Raw genomic sequence first — 13,717 nt, 5'->3', positions numbered from 1 at the left:
AGTATAAAACAAAGTCGCTTTCTCTGTCCCTATGTCCCTTTGTATGCTTAAATCTTTGAAACTACGCAACGGATTTTGATGCGGTTTCTTTTAATAGATATAGTGATTTAAGAGGAAGGTTTATATTTATAATAACATCCATTAAATACTGGATTAGTACGGTTATTTTTGAGGTTTCTAATGTGATGTCGTAAATAATTACATTTTTTCCGCTTACATTGCAAACGCAGGCTGAATCCTACGAGTTTTATCAAAGTATTGTACACATTGAAAAGGTCTACAGAAAAATCCCTGATGGTATAGGTCTATATCGTATATGTCGCGTATATTATCGGAGCTTTCCAGCGACGGAAATAACAATACATAATATAAACCTGCTTATCATCAGCATTGCACCCGTGCAAAGCTGGGGCGGGTCACTAGTTTCTTAATAAAGTGTTAAATAACTGACGTAACCTTTATACATCACATACACCTGCACTTTGATATAATTAATCAACTCGTAACCAGCTATTACAACCAATTATTACTCGATGAACGCCTTATATATCCGAATGAACAGCTCACAATGACAGAGTGAAGTCGTAGCTATGGCCTGTTATGCTTATATTTTGTGCGTGCTTACATTATTCTCCAGTGCTCTCGCCTCACAAGAGACATTGAAAAATATTGCTCATAGCTTTCTCAAAGTTTTAGACGAATGCAAGCAAGAGGTGAGGTTACATTAATCAGTTAAAATTTGGTTTCTATATATTATATTGTTAACTAAGTGTTTGCATAATTTAACTAATTCAAGAAAATTTTATCTAAAGACTGATACAAGAGAGAATCCTCAGATTACTTGCTTCATTAAAACAGTTTTATTACAGTTAAATCTTCATGAAAACATTTTATTAGACTTATATCACTTCTGGAAGGAAGATTATGGTCTACTGAAACGTGACACGGGTTGTGCCATCATGTGTATGAGCCAGAAACTGCAACTGGTCGATACATCTGGAAATCTTCATCATGGTAATGCACAAGAGTTTGCAGTGACTCATGGCGCAGGTACAGAGACAAAATATAATTATTGGTACCGAATTTTTTACTGTTACCATGTATTTGTACAGATGTACAAATACATGGTAACAGTAAAAAAGTGTGAATATAGATATATTCACACTGTTTACACACTGTAGACGTGCTAATGATAATATAAATAAATAAAAAATCTGCGTTTACTACGCAAGACGTTATGCGGAAGATTTACCATCTAAACATATAATAATAAATGTAACTACTAAACATATACATTAATCAATGGCGTCTATTTTTAATCTCCCTTTGTCACCCACTCTCTCTCTCTCTCTCTCTCTCTCAATCGCTCTCTCCGTTTTCTTCGACAAAAAAGCTGCACTGACGTTACATTAGTAAAAATTATACCGTTATGCATCTTAAGAAATTTCACTTCAAAAATATAAACATAAAAACGCGTTAACTATAGAATACTTGTATTTAAGTTCTGTGTATGCTGGCAGGAACATGTTTCTATAGAAAAAAAAATCAGGCTTAAATCATTAAAAAATTTTCTCATGATAAATGTCCACGATTATTTTAGATGAAGAAGTAGCCCAAAAGCTGGTGAACATGGTCCACGAGTGTGAGAAACAGCATCAGGTAAAAGAAGACCTATGCGAGCGTGCGTTGGAGGTGGCCAAATGCTTCCGAAGCGGAATTCACTTACTTAAATGGACTCCAACAGTGGAAGTACTCGTTGGGGAAGTGTTAACTGAGGTATAGGATCAATAAAGAATTTAAACATTACGTATTTTGTATCGTTTATTAAAACCTAAAAAACAATTAAATCCAGAGTATTTACAAGGTTTTACCTTATGTAGGTTAGATAGGTAATAATTAAAAATTCATAAAAACAAAATTAAAACCAGTAGAAAAGGTTTGGTTCCTGTGGCAGTGTAATAAAAAAATAGGTTTATTTTGGAAGATAGGATCATAATGGTACCTTTAACGCTGGCAGCATTTCCTCGCTGTATTTCGATACTTATTCGTTGAGCGAAGAAAGAACCAGCACTGACTTCACCGGTTCTTTCTACCGGGTGCTAACTTAAGTCTTTAATTAGCACCTATGCAGTTGAACCCCATGTCACCAGAGCTCCAAAGGGAACATCGTGGTTGGAGGAAATAATTAGATTTTCATTTCTTTGTTGACAGTACTTGTCGTTTTTAAATTAACAAACGAGCGATATTCTACAGGAAGATATTGCTTTCGCTCGCCAGAAGTCACCTCAAGTAGCTCAGTGATATACCAACGTGATACAATCGCTGTGAGTCTTAAATAAGCTTGCAAGTGAATTCCATATTTGAGATTCACTTTGCCGTACCTGATCCAATATTCAATTAATAGTATATAGTAATAGTATAGCAAAGTAGTGATTAAAAGTAATTTGACGATTGAAAAGTGTGATGGAGAGTCTTGCCAATTCTTTTGGTCGTTTTATAAATTTACATGAATACATATGTATATCTCGACTTTCTGTCAGCTACGTTTCAAGAAAGCCTAAGGATAAAGCGTATGATTTAGAGGCGAGACTCAATCAGTCCGGGAGTTATAGTTCGCGTTTGACAATCATAACTAGCAATTTGATGGTCATATAAATGATTATAATACATAAAGAATCTATATGTTATAATAACACTAAAATTTCGTAGAGATAAACAATGAGCTAATCAACTATTTCTCACTCCTACGTTATTTTGTCTTGCTCCCTTTTATATTACTCATCTTTTATATTTTGTTGAAAATTTCTAATAACCCTTTAATGACAATATTTAATACTGGCTGCCTTATCGCTCGAAAGCGATAAGGCAGCCAGTTGGCCTCCTTTTCATTTAACTATGTTCAATTTTTATATTTTAATGTAACGAAGTGTAAATAAATAAAATAAACACATTAGCTAATTGAGTAGTGATGTCAAGAGGACGAAGGCTGTAAATTAGTATCGGCTTTGCGTTGATTTATTGAGGGATTACAGGATTATCAAGTCAATGCAGGATCTTACCATTTAGCTTTACGCTAATACTATAAAGAGCTGAATATGTTTATAAAAGTTAGATTTTTACTATATACAAAAAGAGAAAAATAAGCTATTTATTTTATTATTAGGCCAATTCTTTCTGTAAAGGGCAAGTGTGGTCTTATATTCTCGCTTTTTATTATTATTAAACACGTAGATACTAGGTAATTTACGTATTTGATCCGATTTTTGCGTTTTTCAAGAAAGCATTTGTTAAAAATGAACGAAGAATGTTATTTAGTTTTAATTTCATTTGTTTAATGAAGTACTAATTAATACACTTAACGTAATAAAAAATCTAATTAGTTTAAATAAAAAATCAAAGTGTTGTACCACAATTTGTTAGAATCTAGTCTTGTCATCGCAAACGAAATATCTATGAATCAAGACAATGTTTTGTGTAAATAAAACCTGTATATTTCCGTCACGTAGGCAAACAATAAAGGCTCAGGTGCATGGACCCTTAAATGGGACCATGTGCAATTTACGAATCTCAGATTCTATGAGACGACGCGCTCATTTCATGACGCTTACAAAATATTTACTTATTGGGGAATATGTTTCAAGCTTTAAGTTGAATACATCAAATAAAAAAAAGTAAGATGAACAAAAGTTTATTAACCTCTTACCACCGTACCACTTAATAGCTAAAGTTCAATAGGGGCATACTGACCAGTTTTTGGGAGAAGCGTTATAATTAAACAGGGCTAAAACGGATAGCTTTTATTGACGTCTTTAAGTTTTATAATATTATATAAGCTTAGAAAGCTTAGCTTAGAATAAGCTTAAGCACGCCATAGTTTCTACTTCTATTTAAATTTCAATTTACACCATTAGATTAAACTTATCTTCGAGTATGTAACAGTGGAGGCTTTGTTTATTCAAAATGTTAGACATTTCTACTGATCTGATTGCCTGTTAAAAATTTAATAGCCAATGTCACTAGCGGTTCCTATTCTGGGCAGCTGTAAAAAAGTTAAATATTATATTGGCATCAGGTATAATAATATTGAGAAGACTGATTCTTCATTTGTTATCCATTTTAGCCCATTTGAAGAGCCAAGGTCAACGTTTGGGCATTAAACCTATATATCAGCCATAATCTCCTCCAGTACTGTTTCCATAGAAGGAGCCCACTTCAAGTCGTGGATCTTCTTCCGGAAGCACTTGCTGATTTCCAGGGCTCTCATGCAATCGTCACTGCTCTCTGGCTGATTATTTTCGCAGTCGTGTATCATCGTCACTAACTGCTTGGCTAAGTCGTCGTCTAAAAAAATCAACATACACTTGACTTTACTATATATAGGGTTAAAAATATATCCCATGTATAAGAGCAAGTTCCTGAATGTGCAATGAATATTAAGATTATAATAATCTCTAATGATTAAAATTCATTAAGGTTCATTCTTCATTGACTACACTCAAAGCCTATTGTATGGTTCCTGTGTCATCGGATGCTTAAATAATAGAGGATTTCAGTTTAACTCTATATTAATCACTCGCGTACTGTTGGAGAGATGTTAAACATATGCGAAAAAGCGAATCTATTGAACTATCCTATGACAAAGTGAGGTCAATATCGAAACGTTATGTTCTATTGTACACAGTCCTCACAAGTGAATTTCCCTGCTAGTCTTATTCCAGTACTACATGTTTACTGATGAAAACTACTCTTAAGCGTGATTATTAAATTGAAACTACTAATGCGACTTTAAAAAAGGTTGCATTAAACGTTTAACGCTCCTGAGGAAAGAAATAGAAAGAGACAGAGCAAGAGTGGATGCTTCCTATTTTCATTTCTACATTATGAAGTTTCACTTCTTCCACGCAGACTTCACGCACTGTATTTTTTAAATACGTATCGGTCATACGTATTTTGAATTAATAGTCTATAAAATATTTATGTGTGTATTATAAGCCTCAAGAAGTTATTAAAGTTTTATTACGTTGGTTAACTTGTAACAAGTACACAATAAATACTTGATTTTTATTCAATTAACTATAACATTACATGAAAGGACAAAGAAATTATAAAGTATAATTGGTACATACCATTATATATTAGGTTATATGTAAATTTTTTGAAAATATGTGCGTGTCATAACACATCTCTCTGTTTGACTTCTTACCTGCTCCATGAGTTTTAGCGAACTCATGCGCTTTTCCATGATGCAATTTTAAATCGTCAGTAATGAGGTCATGCTTAGATGCCATGCACATGATAGCGCAGCCCAGATCACGATTCAACAGCTCATACTCCTCCCGCCAGTAGTTCATGAAGTCTTGCATTATGTGTCCACCCAGATTTAACTAAAATAATATTGCTAATTATACTAGATTAATATTACCTTATAATCTATATACCTAATAAAAGTACATTGATAAAATCAATTAAATTAATTTTAATACAATTGAAAATTACTTAATCTTCTTAACCAAGATTATCACTTAAACACCTAATATACATATTTATATACTGTAGATAATAACAAACTACCTCTTTCTTACATTCCTCTAACGCTTTTGTAAAGCCCGCAGTGAGCTTTTCCATAACCTCCTGGGAAGACATTGCCATATCTATAAACAAAAACGAATAGCACAATATAAGCAGGCGCCATTTTGTTAGGGACGCCATTTTGCTGATCTACTGATAAAACTGTCAGCTTTATATAAGGCCTGAATTTCATTGGTTTACTCATCGACAAAAGTCCGACATATCATAGATGATAGAAGTTCCGTACATTATTCAAACAATTGCGATTTTCAATGTATTATTTAAATTAATTTTCTTAACCTACTTAGTATGGTACATGAATTAAAAATTCATTAACAGAAATTTAAAACATATAAAAAGTTTGCCGGTGTACCTTTAAAGCTAGTAGCATTTAGTTGCTGTATTCCGGTACTTATTTGTTTAGCGAGGAAAGCAGCAGCTCCGGGATCAGTGTTACTATCTACCAACTTAGACCTTTTACTGCCTTTTAGTGCCTGGGCACTGAACCCCACTGTCCAAGAATCTCTAAAGGGAACAAAATCGTAGTTTGAGGAAATACTTAAGTTACATTTATATTGAAGTTATAGTTGACTTCCCTACATTGCTGATGTATTTTTGAAGTGAAACATCTTAATCGGCGTTGTAAAAAAAACCGCCACATTTTTACGTTACGCGTCACATTTTTCGGTTACGCACCATCTTGTTTGTCAAGTCACAAGTGACAATGATAGTCATAATTCTATTACAATTAATGAAATTCTGTAGTAATCTTAGTAGTAATGAGGTAAAATGAAATAATTGTATTATTTGTTTTCATGTCTATGATAATAAAAGCCTTTTGCTAAACTGTATCTAATTTAAATTTATTTAACCAATTTCTGTAAAGTTGCATATACTAGATGATTTTTCGAAAAATAAGACCATAAAGTAGTATTTGAGCAAAAGCACGACTTTCCAGATAGTGTTTTTATTATTTTTCGTGTCATACACAATGGAACACTTTGGTCTAAGTATATATTTTATTTATTTATAGTTTCGCCTATACTATATTTTGTACTGATCTCTATTTTATTAATAGTAATTTCTTACGCTTACACAGTGCTTTAATTACAGGCAGAACATCCGCACAGAGCTAAACAATATGCAACAGACAATTAAAGATAATTGCAAATTAAAAACATGTCAATTTTAATTCTATACCTGTTTGTAAGCGATTTCTAGGTTATTGAATGAATTTATGATAGATTCTTAAATTGTGTACTATCGTTTCGCATAACGACAGTTTTAATTTTAATCTTTATTTCATTTCTGTAATTGTAAATGTCATTGTATAATATTTGCTTCAAAGTTTTAGGTTTTAATAATATAATAATAATGTTTAACACAAATAATTAATTTCTGAAAGCATGCTGCGTTGGATTTACCATTATTTTAATAAAGGTTTTAATCGCTAACTTCATAACTTTTTCGACTGATCGAACCAAATATCTTCGGGTTATACTGTATTTGATGTCTCAAGTCTCAAGACATTAGCAATTTATTTTTTCTACATGAACCATGTTTTGTTTTTCATAGTTTTTTTATGTGTTATAAATTATTATATATTTTTTAAATACCTATTTGATATGTGTTATGAAGCGCCATTACAATATAATATACGACCCCGGGAGTTTCTTACAACGAAAGTTATTTTTTTGAGTATTGTTCACTTGCCTCTCCGGATACAAAAGAGGATGCCTAGTGTGAGTCGAGTTGCAGCAACGGAAAATGCGCAAACGCATCTCCACCTGTGTTTAAGTTGATTACGAACTAAGAGAGAGGATTAAAAGATAATAATTGGAATAACTTATCGGCAATATGTAGAATTATTCAGAAACAAACACTGACCATACCAGATCATGCACAACGTAAACCTACGTATAAGCTATCCAAAAAGCCTTCAGAGCCTTTCCATAGTACCATTTTCTTAAAAACTAAACTTTCACTAACGATTCAAATTTTTTACATTCACTATCAATCTTAAACAACATCTTCTCAAGATATCCTTTGTTGATGCAGAAAATATTCTTATTATGCAACAGTAGTTTAAGTATAAAATATAAGTGTTATGTAGAAATTATTATGTCAAGTACCGTTAATTTGCCAAATGGAAGGCACTAGCTGCCTACAGACACAGGGAATCCTAGTGCACTTTTTTTTCTTTTTTAACAGAAAAACCTTTTTATTATATATAATACAGTACTTTCTTTCCTCTTTTTTTTAATAAATACATCAATTTTCAGCACCTCTTGTATGTTGTAAGAACCTAGAATTGGTAATAGTAGAAAATAACATTTCCTCATTTACTTGATTTCTTAAGAAATACGAGACTATAGAATAACTTATGGGAATTCAATGTTTACTTATTTTGTTTACCCACTGTGCCTTTGTAAAATATAATTGGATTTTGATTTACTATATCTATGTTTACAGAGCGACGGTAGTATATTAAGTGACTTAGAACGTTTGAATTTATTAAAGTAAAACTGCTTTACGCAAATGAGACTAAATGTTTACGCAACGTCACGAAGATGTGCAGCGTTTTTATCGTAGAAAAGGGAGAGAGCGATTGAGACCGATTAGGGGAGAGAGCTAGAAGATCGAATTACCTTATATAAATTCTATTTTAAAATTAAAATATCGTAAAGAGTATTTATTTTATATTAGTATTTTATGCAAAATAATTGATTGAAATCTGAAATTACGAATCGGAATTTAAAAAAAAATTAGTTTGCCAAAGAAGTATCACTCCTGATGTGTGTACTTTGTACGCACGCACTTTTTTATATATATTTTTGTAAATCTTAAGATTATGTCCATATAACATTACATTTATTAAGCTTCAATGTGCACAGTATGTAAACCTGAGTTCAATGAAACTCTGACCGTAGAAGCCAAAGACGACGATCAATAAATAATTCAACATTCAAATTAGGTTCATATCTATTTAATCTAAGTAATGATTTTACAATACAATGTAATACCATTTCTGTACCTCCTTGATGAGACTAGCGTCCCCAGTTCCAAAGACATTAATAAGGAACTTTGAATAGTGCTTAGGATCCATAAAAACACTAGGGAATGATCCGGAATTGCCCGACTAGACTTTAATAATATGAAACATTGACCAACTGTTGACACAATTCAAGTGATTGTTCCAAATTTTAAAGATGAAAAGGTGCGCGATACGCCTTCATCTCACATAACTTATATGTGAATAGATGTAATGATTATATTCTCTTATTAATTGCTCATTTCCTCTCATAGTGGTGAAGCCTTCTTTAAGCCCTTAACCATCACCTGCCTGATAGAGAAAATCGCAGCTCTAATGCTAGCCGTATGGCTCCGTCAGTCATATTAGCTCTCTTGGTGTAAACATATATTTCATTATCTAAGTGCAGTTTGCTAATACGTACACTATACATACCATTTCTTAAAAGGTCGGATCTCATGCCCTTGCCAATGTAAGTGTTCATGGGCGGCGGTATCACTTCACATCAGGCCCGTTTTCCTGCCGTTACATAAAATATACATATACGCCTAACATTTTTTACATATAAATTTAAATATACATTTAAAAGTCTACTGGCTGCTGTATGTAATGAACGTTTTTTTGTGATCAGTATTTGAGTTTATTCGTTACAAATATTGGAAATAACAATGTAAAATCATATCAACTTAGTAAACTACAAGATAGTTGCGATGTCTTCCAGATTGTAAGGGACTGTTGTGGGGCTCAGTGGTATAACTTTCCTAAATCGAATCACAAGAACGCAAAAGTTGTGTTATTTCACTCGCATTATTGTTTATAAGTGTATTGTATTACAGTATACATTTTGATAAATATTTTTTCGATACAATATAGTACAATAACAAATTATTAATTACATATCTTATTTCACGGAAAATTGTCGAGTGCCATACGTTCAAGTGGAAAAATAAATTTAATGTTGGCTGTGAGTCGTAAACCAATTACATTTTCCTTGCAAATTAACGTCGGGCTAGAACAAAGGCTTTTTGTCACGTGACACGTATAATTGCGTGTATCAGCGTGACACGACAATGTGTTTAGAGCTACATTTACTTAAATACCGCGCTATGTGCCCCGCGGCTATGAACAATTCCATCTTCGCATCCGGGACGAGATTAATTAATACAATTTACCAATGTCTGAATAAGATTTATCATTTAGCACATACCACACAAGTCTGTAAATGCTATGTCTAAAATAAGGGGTAGCTGGCGCATCCGTAGAGCAAACGAAAAAAAAAAAAATAATAGCAAAAACTGATTTTGTTCCCTCAAGGGTACAGACTCTTGGGCCGTTTGGTTCAGTTGCACAGGCGCAGACAGTACCGGAGACGTAAATGCTGCCAGCATTAAACCACGCATTGTTATTATATAAAAACTTTTTATCATAGTATTTTATTAAATAATTATTTTATGTCTTAGCCCAGTGTTTTTTAAAATATCACAGTTTTTATTTTTATCACAATTTTTATTTACTAAACGTCGATGCGAACCATGAAATAAGTTCGCCTTTACAACCATTAATATACTTCTATTGAAATATAATCAAACGGAGTTTAATTTAATACCGTAACGTACAACACAATGGAAAACAGCCGCCATTAACAGAGTGTGCTGAGATATGCGGCCGCGGCGTGAGGCAAAGATTAGTCTTCATTAACATGAAAGCTCATATATCAACGCAAATCTGAGCTTATCTCGTAAACTTTGAAAAGCAAATAATGCGTCTGCTTCGTTGCTTTATACGGCTTTTTACTCAGATCTTAGTATCGACTGGTTTTTTTTTCGTTTATAGAACAGGGGGCAAAGTAAGCAGTTAAGTGATACCGCCGCCCATGGACACTCTCAACGTCACAGGGCTCGCGAGTGCGTTGCCAGCCTTTTAAGAATTGGTACGCTCTTTTCTTGAAGGTTTGTTTCCTAAGCTGTCCAGGGAATCCTGAGCAGCAGCCTCAAACACATTTCCAGAGAATCTATTTTATCCTTTCAGATGCTCGTATTGTCCGGGATACAGTGCTATACAGGAAAGTCTGAATTACTACAGTTCTTTCTTTGTTCTTCAGAAATTCCTTAATTATTTCCATTGCTTTTATATTTTGATCATTTTTATATAAGTAGGCAATTATCAAGTTACCGTCTTTGGGTTTATAACCTCGCTATTTCATATAAGGATTCGCGCTCTTTTAAGAATAACTTTTATTTGTATAAACTGTTTATTTGCAAAGAAAGTGGTACATTGGGATTGATTAATTATAAAAAAACCGTACAAATGTCATTAATAATATATCTCGTTTTTTTCAATGTTTACCATCATTATATCTTATTTATTACTGGCAATAGTATAAATATGGTACGCAGTGATCCTGCAATAAATCAGAGGGTCGCGCGTTTGATCCGGGCGGGTGACATCCCGTCGCGAATTGGACCTCGTCCAACTCTCCCTGATATATGGTCACCGGTTATTTCATTAAAAGTCCGGCAAATTGGAAATGTGTGGTGAATTAGTTACCTCCCCAATATACAGCGTGACCACAAATTACTTGGTGCTTCGCTTAAATGCATGTCGAATTAATGATTTTCTGTGTTGGGAAAGTATATAACTTTTTTTTATGTTCCAGGTAAGTTTCCTGATCCTCCAATCTGCAAGTTGGTATGACCATTTTTTTATATATTTTTACATTCGAACGCTAATTAAAAAAAAAATCACTGTATTATTCTTCTATTTGACAAATACTTCACAATGTTTTTTGAAACATAGCCGATTTATTAATTAATAATAGTAATTAAATTCTTACTATATTCTATTCTATACAAGCTTTAAATATCTTCTTATTCCCTCTGAGTGAAAACTCTCTCTTTAAAAAGAAATGAACAGGAGTATATTACTGAATATTTTGTACATTTTCAATACTACTATTTGTTTTATGTCTAGAAACCATAATGATTTAGGCTTTGTTCTTCCAAAGTGTCCTCAGTTAAGTAACGATCACAAACTATTACAAGAAATAAATATTTATTATATTTTCGCTAAATCTTTTAGTAGAAATGCTTCACACTATCCGTATTTCAATGAAGCATTCGAAGTAATAGTCATTTTATTGAGAGGCATAAATTGCTCTGAATGCGCAACACCTGAGGGCAATAATCCCGGGTTAATCCCGCGTCCCAAAATCCGTGCCCCGAACGTCCCAAACTCCAATCGTGACAGCTGTGTAACAGCGCTTTATCGCTCTGAATGATCGGACGTGATTTGTCTGGCTGTCCCTTAAGACGTTGTATAGATCTTGTATACGTAGACGTTACAAAGTAAATAAAAACATTGCAGCCTATATGTAGTTGAAAATCAGTTGTGTGAGTGTAAAATATAATAATGTATTATTTTTTTCGAAGTGATGACGTTTTTTTGCGTATATATTGTGTTAAAGTATATTTTCCTTTATGTGCAAATAATATTTTTTATGTAGGTATTTAAAAACTTCTATGCGTTCATTAATTTATTTAATCACCTTCCGAGAAGTTAAAGATCACTGCCGTATAATACTTACAAGGGGAATGTGATTAAATTATTAAAGGCGGTGCCTTTGTGTGAGAAAGTATTCAGACCAGAAGTTTTGACAACAAATATAAATTTATGTAATAAATATCTTAACTATTATTATGACATTTGCATGCCTATTTCTATAATTAATCAATCTGAATGTATCACTATCTGTGGGACTCACTTTTGTATACAAATTTAGATTATTTTTCTTACAAACAACGTAGGTTGATATCATAAATTATATATGTATATATTTCTTAAAAATTAAATTGCTTGTCCCGTAAATTAATTATGGCCACAGATATATTGTTGCATGAAGCTGGAACTGTATTACTCGTATATACAAGAAGTATATATCTTGTATACATCTCGTTATAGCATATATATATATTACGTACATATTATATATATATATATATATATTAAGTACATATTATTGAGTACATTACGTATACAATGGCATATGAACCCTCTTTAATAAATGAAAGCCAGGGAAGTCTGTTGATTTTATATCTCCAATTGTCTTAAGGCGCGGCTTATCAGTGCTGGCCCGATCTTATCCGGGATTCACCCGGGTCTACGACTAATGACCAGCTTGGACCAGACACACGTATCTACGACAAAATATAAAGCCCATATATAAGTTGTATCTGTGATATTACTATTCACATTGTAAACAATACATTTTCAGTTTAGGTTAACGCAAAAACGAACTTATATATTTTTGTCATAGAATGAACTCTTTTAGGCGCATAAGGGTTTTTACAGATGAAACGTCACGAAGATGTGCAGCGTTTTTGTCGAAGAAAGGGTAGAGAGCGATTAAGACTGATTGAGAGAGAGTGAGACAGGGAGATCAAGAAAAAATACGCTATTGGTTGATTTATTCGTTTAGTTACATGTTAGATTTTTTGTTGGCAATTCTGTTGCATAACGTCTTGTGCAGTAAACGCAGATTATTTATTTATATTTTCATTAGTATGTAAACAGTGTGAATATACAAATACATGGAGTGATCATATACTGGTACAAGATCGTCTATTGCGGCTTTTACCTTAGTAATAATTAATTTACAAGAAGTATCACTACTGGCATGTGTACTTTGTCCGGACGCACTTTTTTCATGGTGACACCTAATTCAGGTGTCAAGGTAATTATAACCACTACTATGTGAAACCTGTCTGTCTTATAAAACATAGCTTATTCTTAAAGGCCTGCAATGCACTTGCGAACCTTCTGGCAATGCGTTAGTGTTGCCCAAAATCGGTCTTGGTCTTGCAGTCTTGGTCTTGTTCTTGCATTTTTGCAAGACCAATACCAATACCAAGACCACCTTATCGTAGCAAGACCAATACCAAGACTGAAGCCTGCAAGACTTGAGCAAGACAATACTTAAGCCTGCAATACTCTTGCGTCTTGCAGTTAGGACAAACTGAGATTTGGGCGTTATCAAATTTTCAACTTTATCACTAGAGAAATAAGGTTCAAGGTTGATTGGGAAAATGTGATGTTCTGCGAATAAACTGTTGGTCGGTCGGT

The 13,717-nt window shown here is 33.1% G+C and overlaps 3 protein-coding genes across 5 annotated transcripts in view; 2 read left to right on the top strand and 1 right to left on the bottom strand.

Moving 5' to 3' along the window:
* The window catches only part of LOC110995515 (protein prickle), a 254,268-nt gene that overhangs the window by 98,400 nt on the left and 142,151 nt on the right, over nt 1-13,717 (top strand). The window lies entirely within an intron of this gene.
* LOC110995519 (pheromone-binding protein 2-like) lies at nt 453-1,806 on the top strand. The gene is made up of 3 exons (XM_022262721.2): nt 453-713; nt 870-1,050; nt 1,601-1,806. The coding sequence occupies exons 1-3, from the start codon at nt 591-593 to the stop codon at nt 1,780-1,782; spliced, it is 486 nt and encodes a 161-aa protein (XP_022118413.2). The 5' UTR covers nt 453-590; the 3' UTR covers nt 1,783-1,806.
* LOC110995520 (general odorant-binding protein 1-like) lies at nt 3,673-5,709 on the bottom strand. The gene is made up of 3 exons (XM_022262724.2): nt 5,572-5,709; nt 5,204-5,384; nt 3,673-4,341 (listed from the first exon to the last, which is right to left on the bottom strand). Exons 1-3 carry the CDS (start codon nt 5,707-5,709, stop codon nt 4,160-4,162), a joined length of 501 nt encoding a protein of 166 aa, XP_022118416.2. The 3' UTR covers nt 3,673-4,159.

This window comes from Pieris rapae, chromosome 13 (assembly GCF_905147795.1).
Source record: "Pieris rapae chromosome 13, ilPieRapa1.1, whole genome shotgun sequence".
In the NCBI taxonomy this organism is placed as follows: Eukaryota; Metazoa; Arthropoda; class Insecta; order Lepidoptera; family Pieridae; genus Pieris; species Pieris rapae.
Note: the sequence above shows the minus strand (reverse complement) of the source record. Positions and strands in the feature narration are given on the sequence as shown.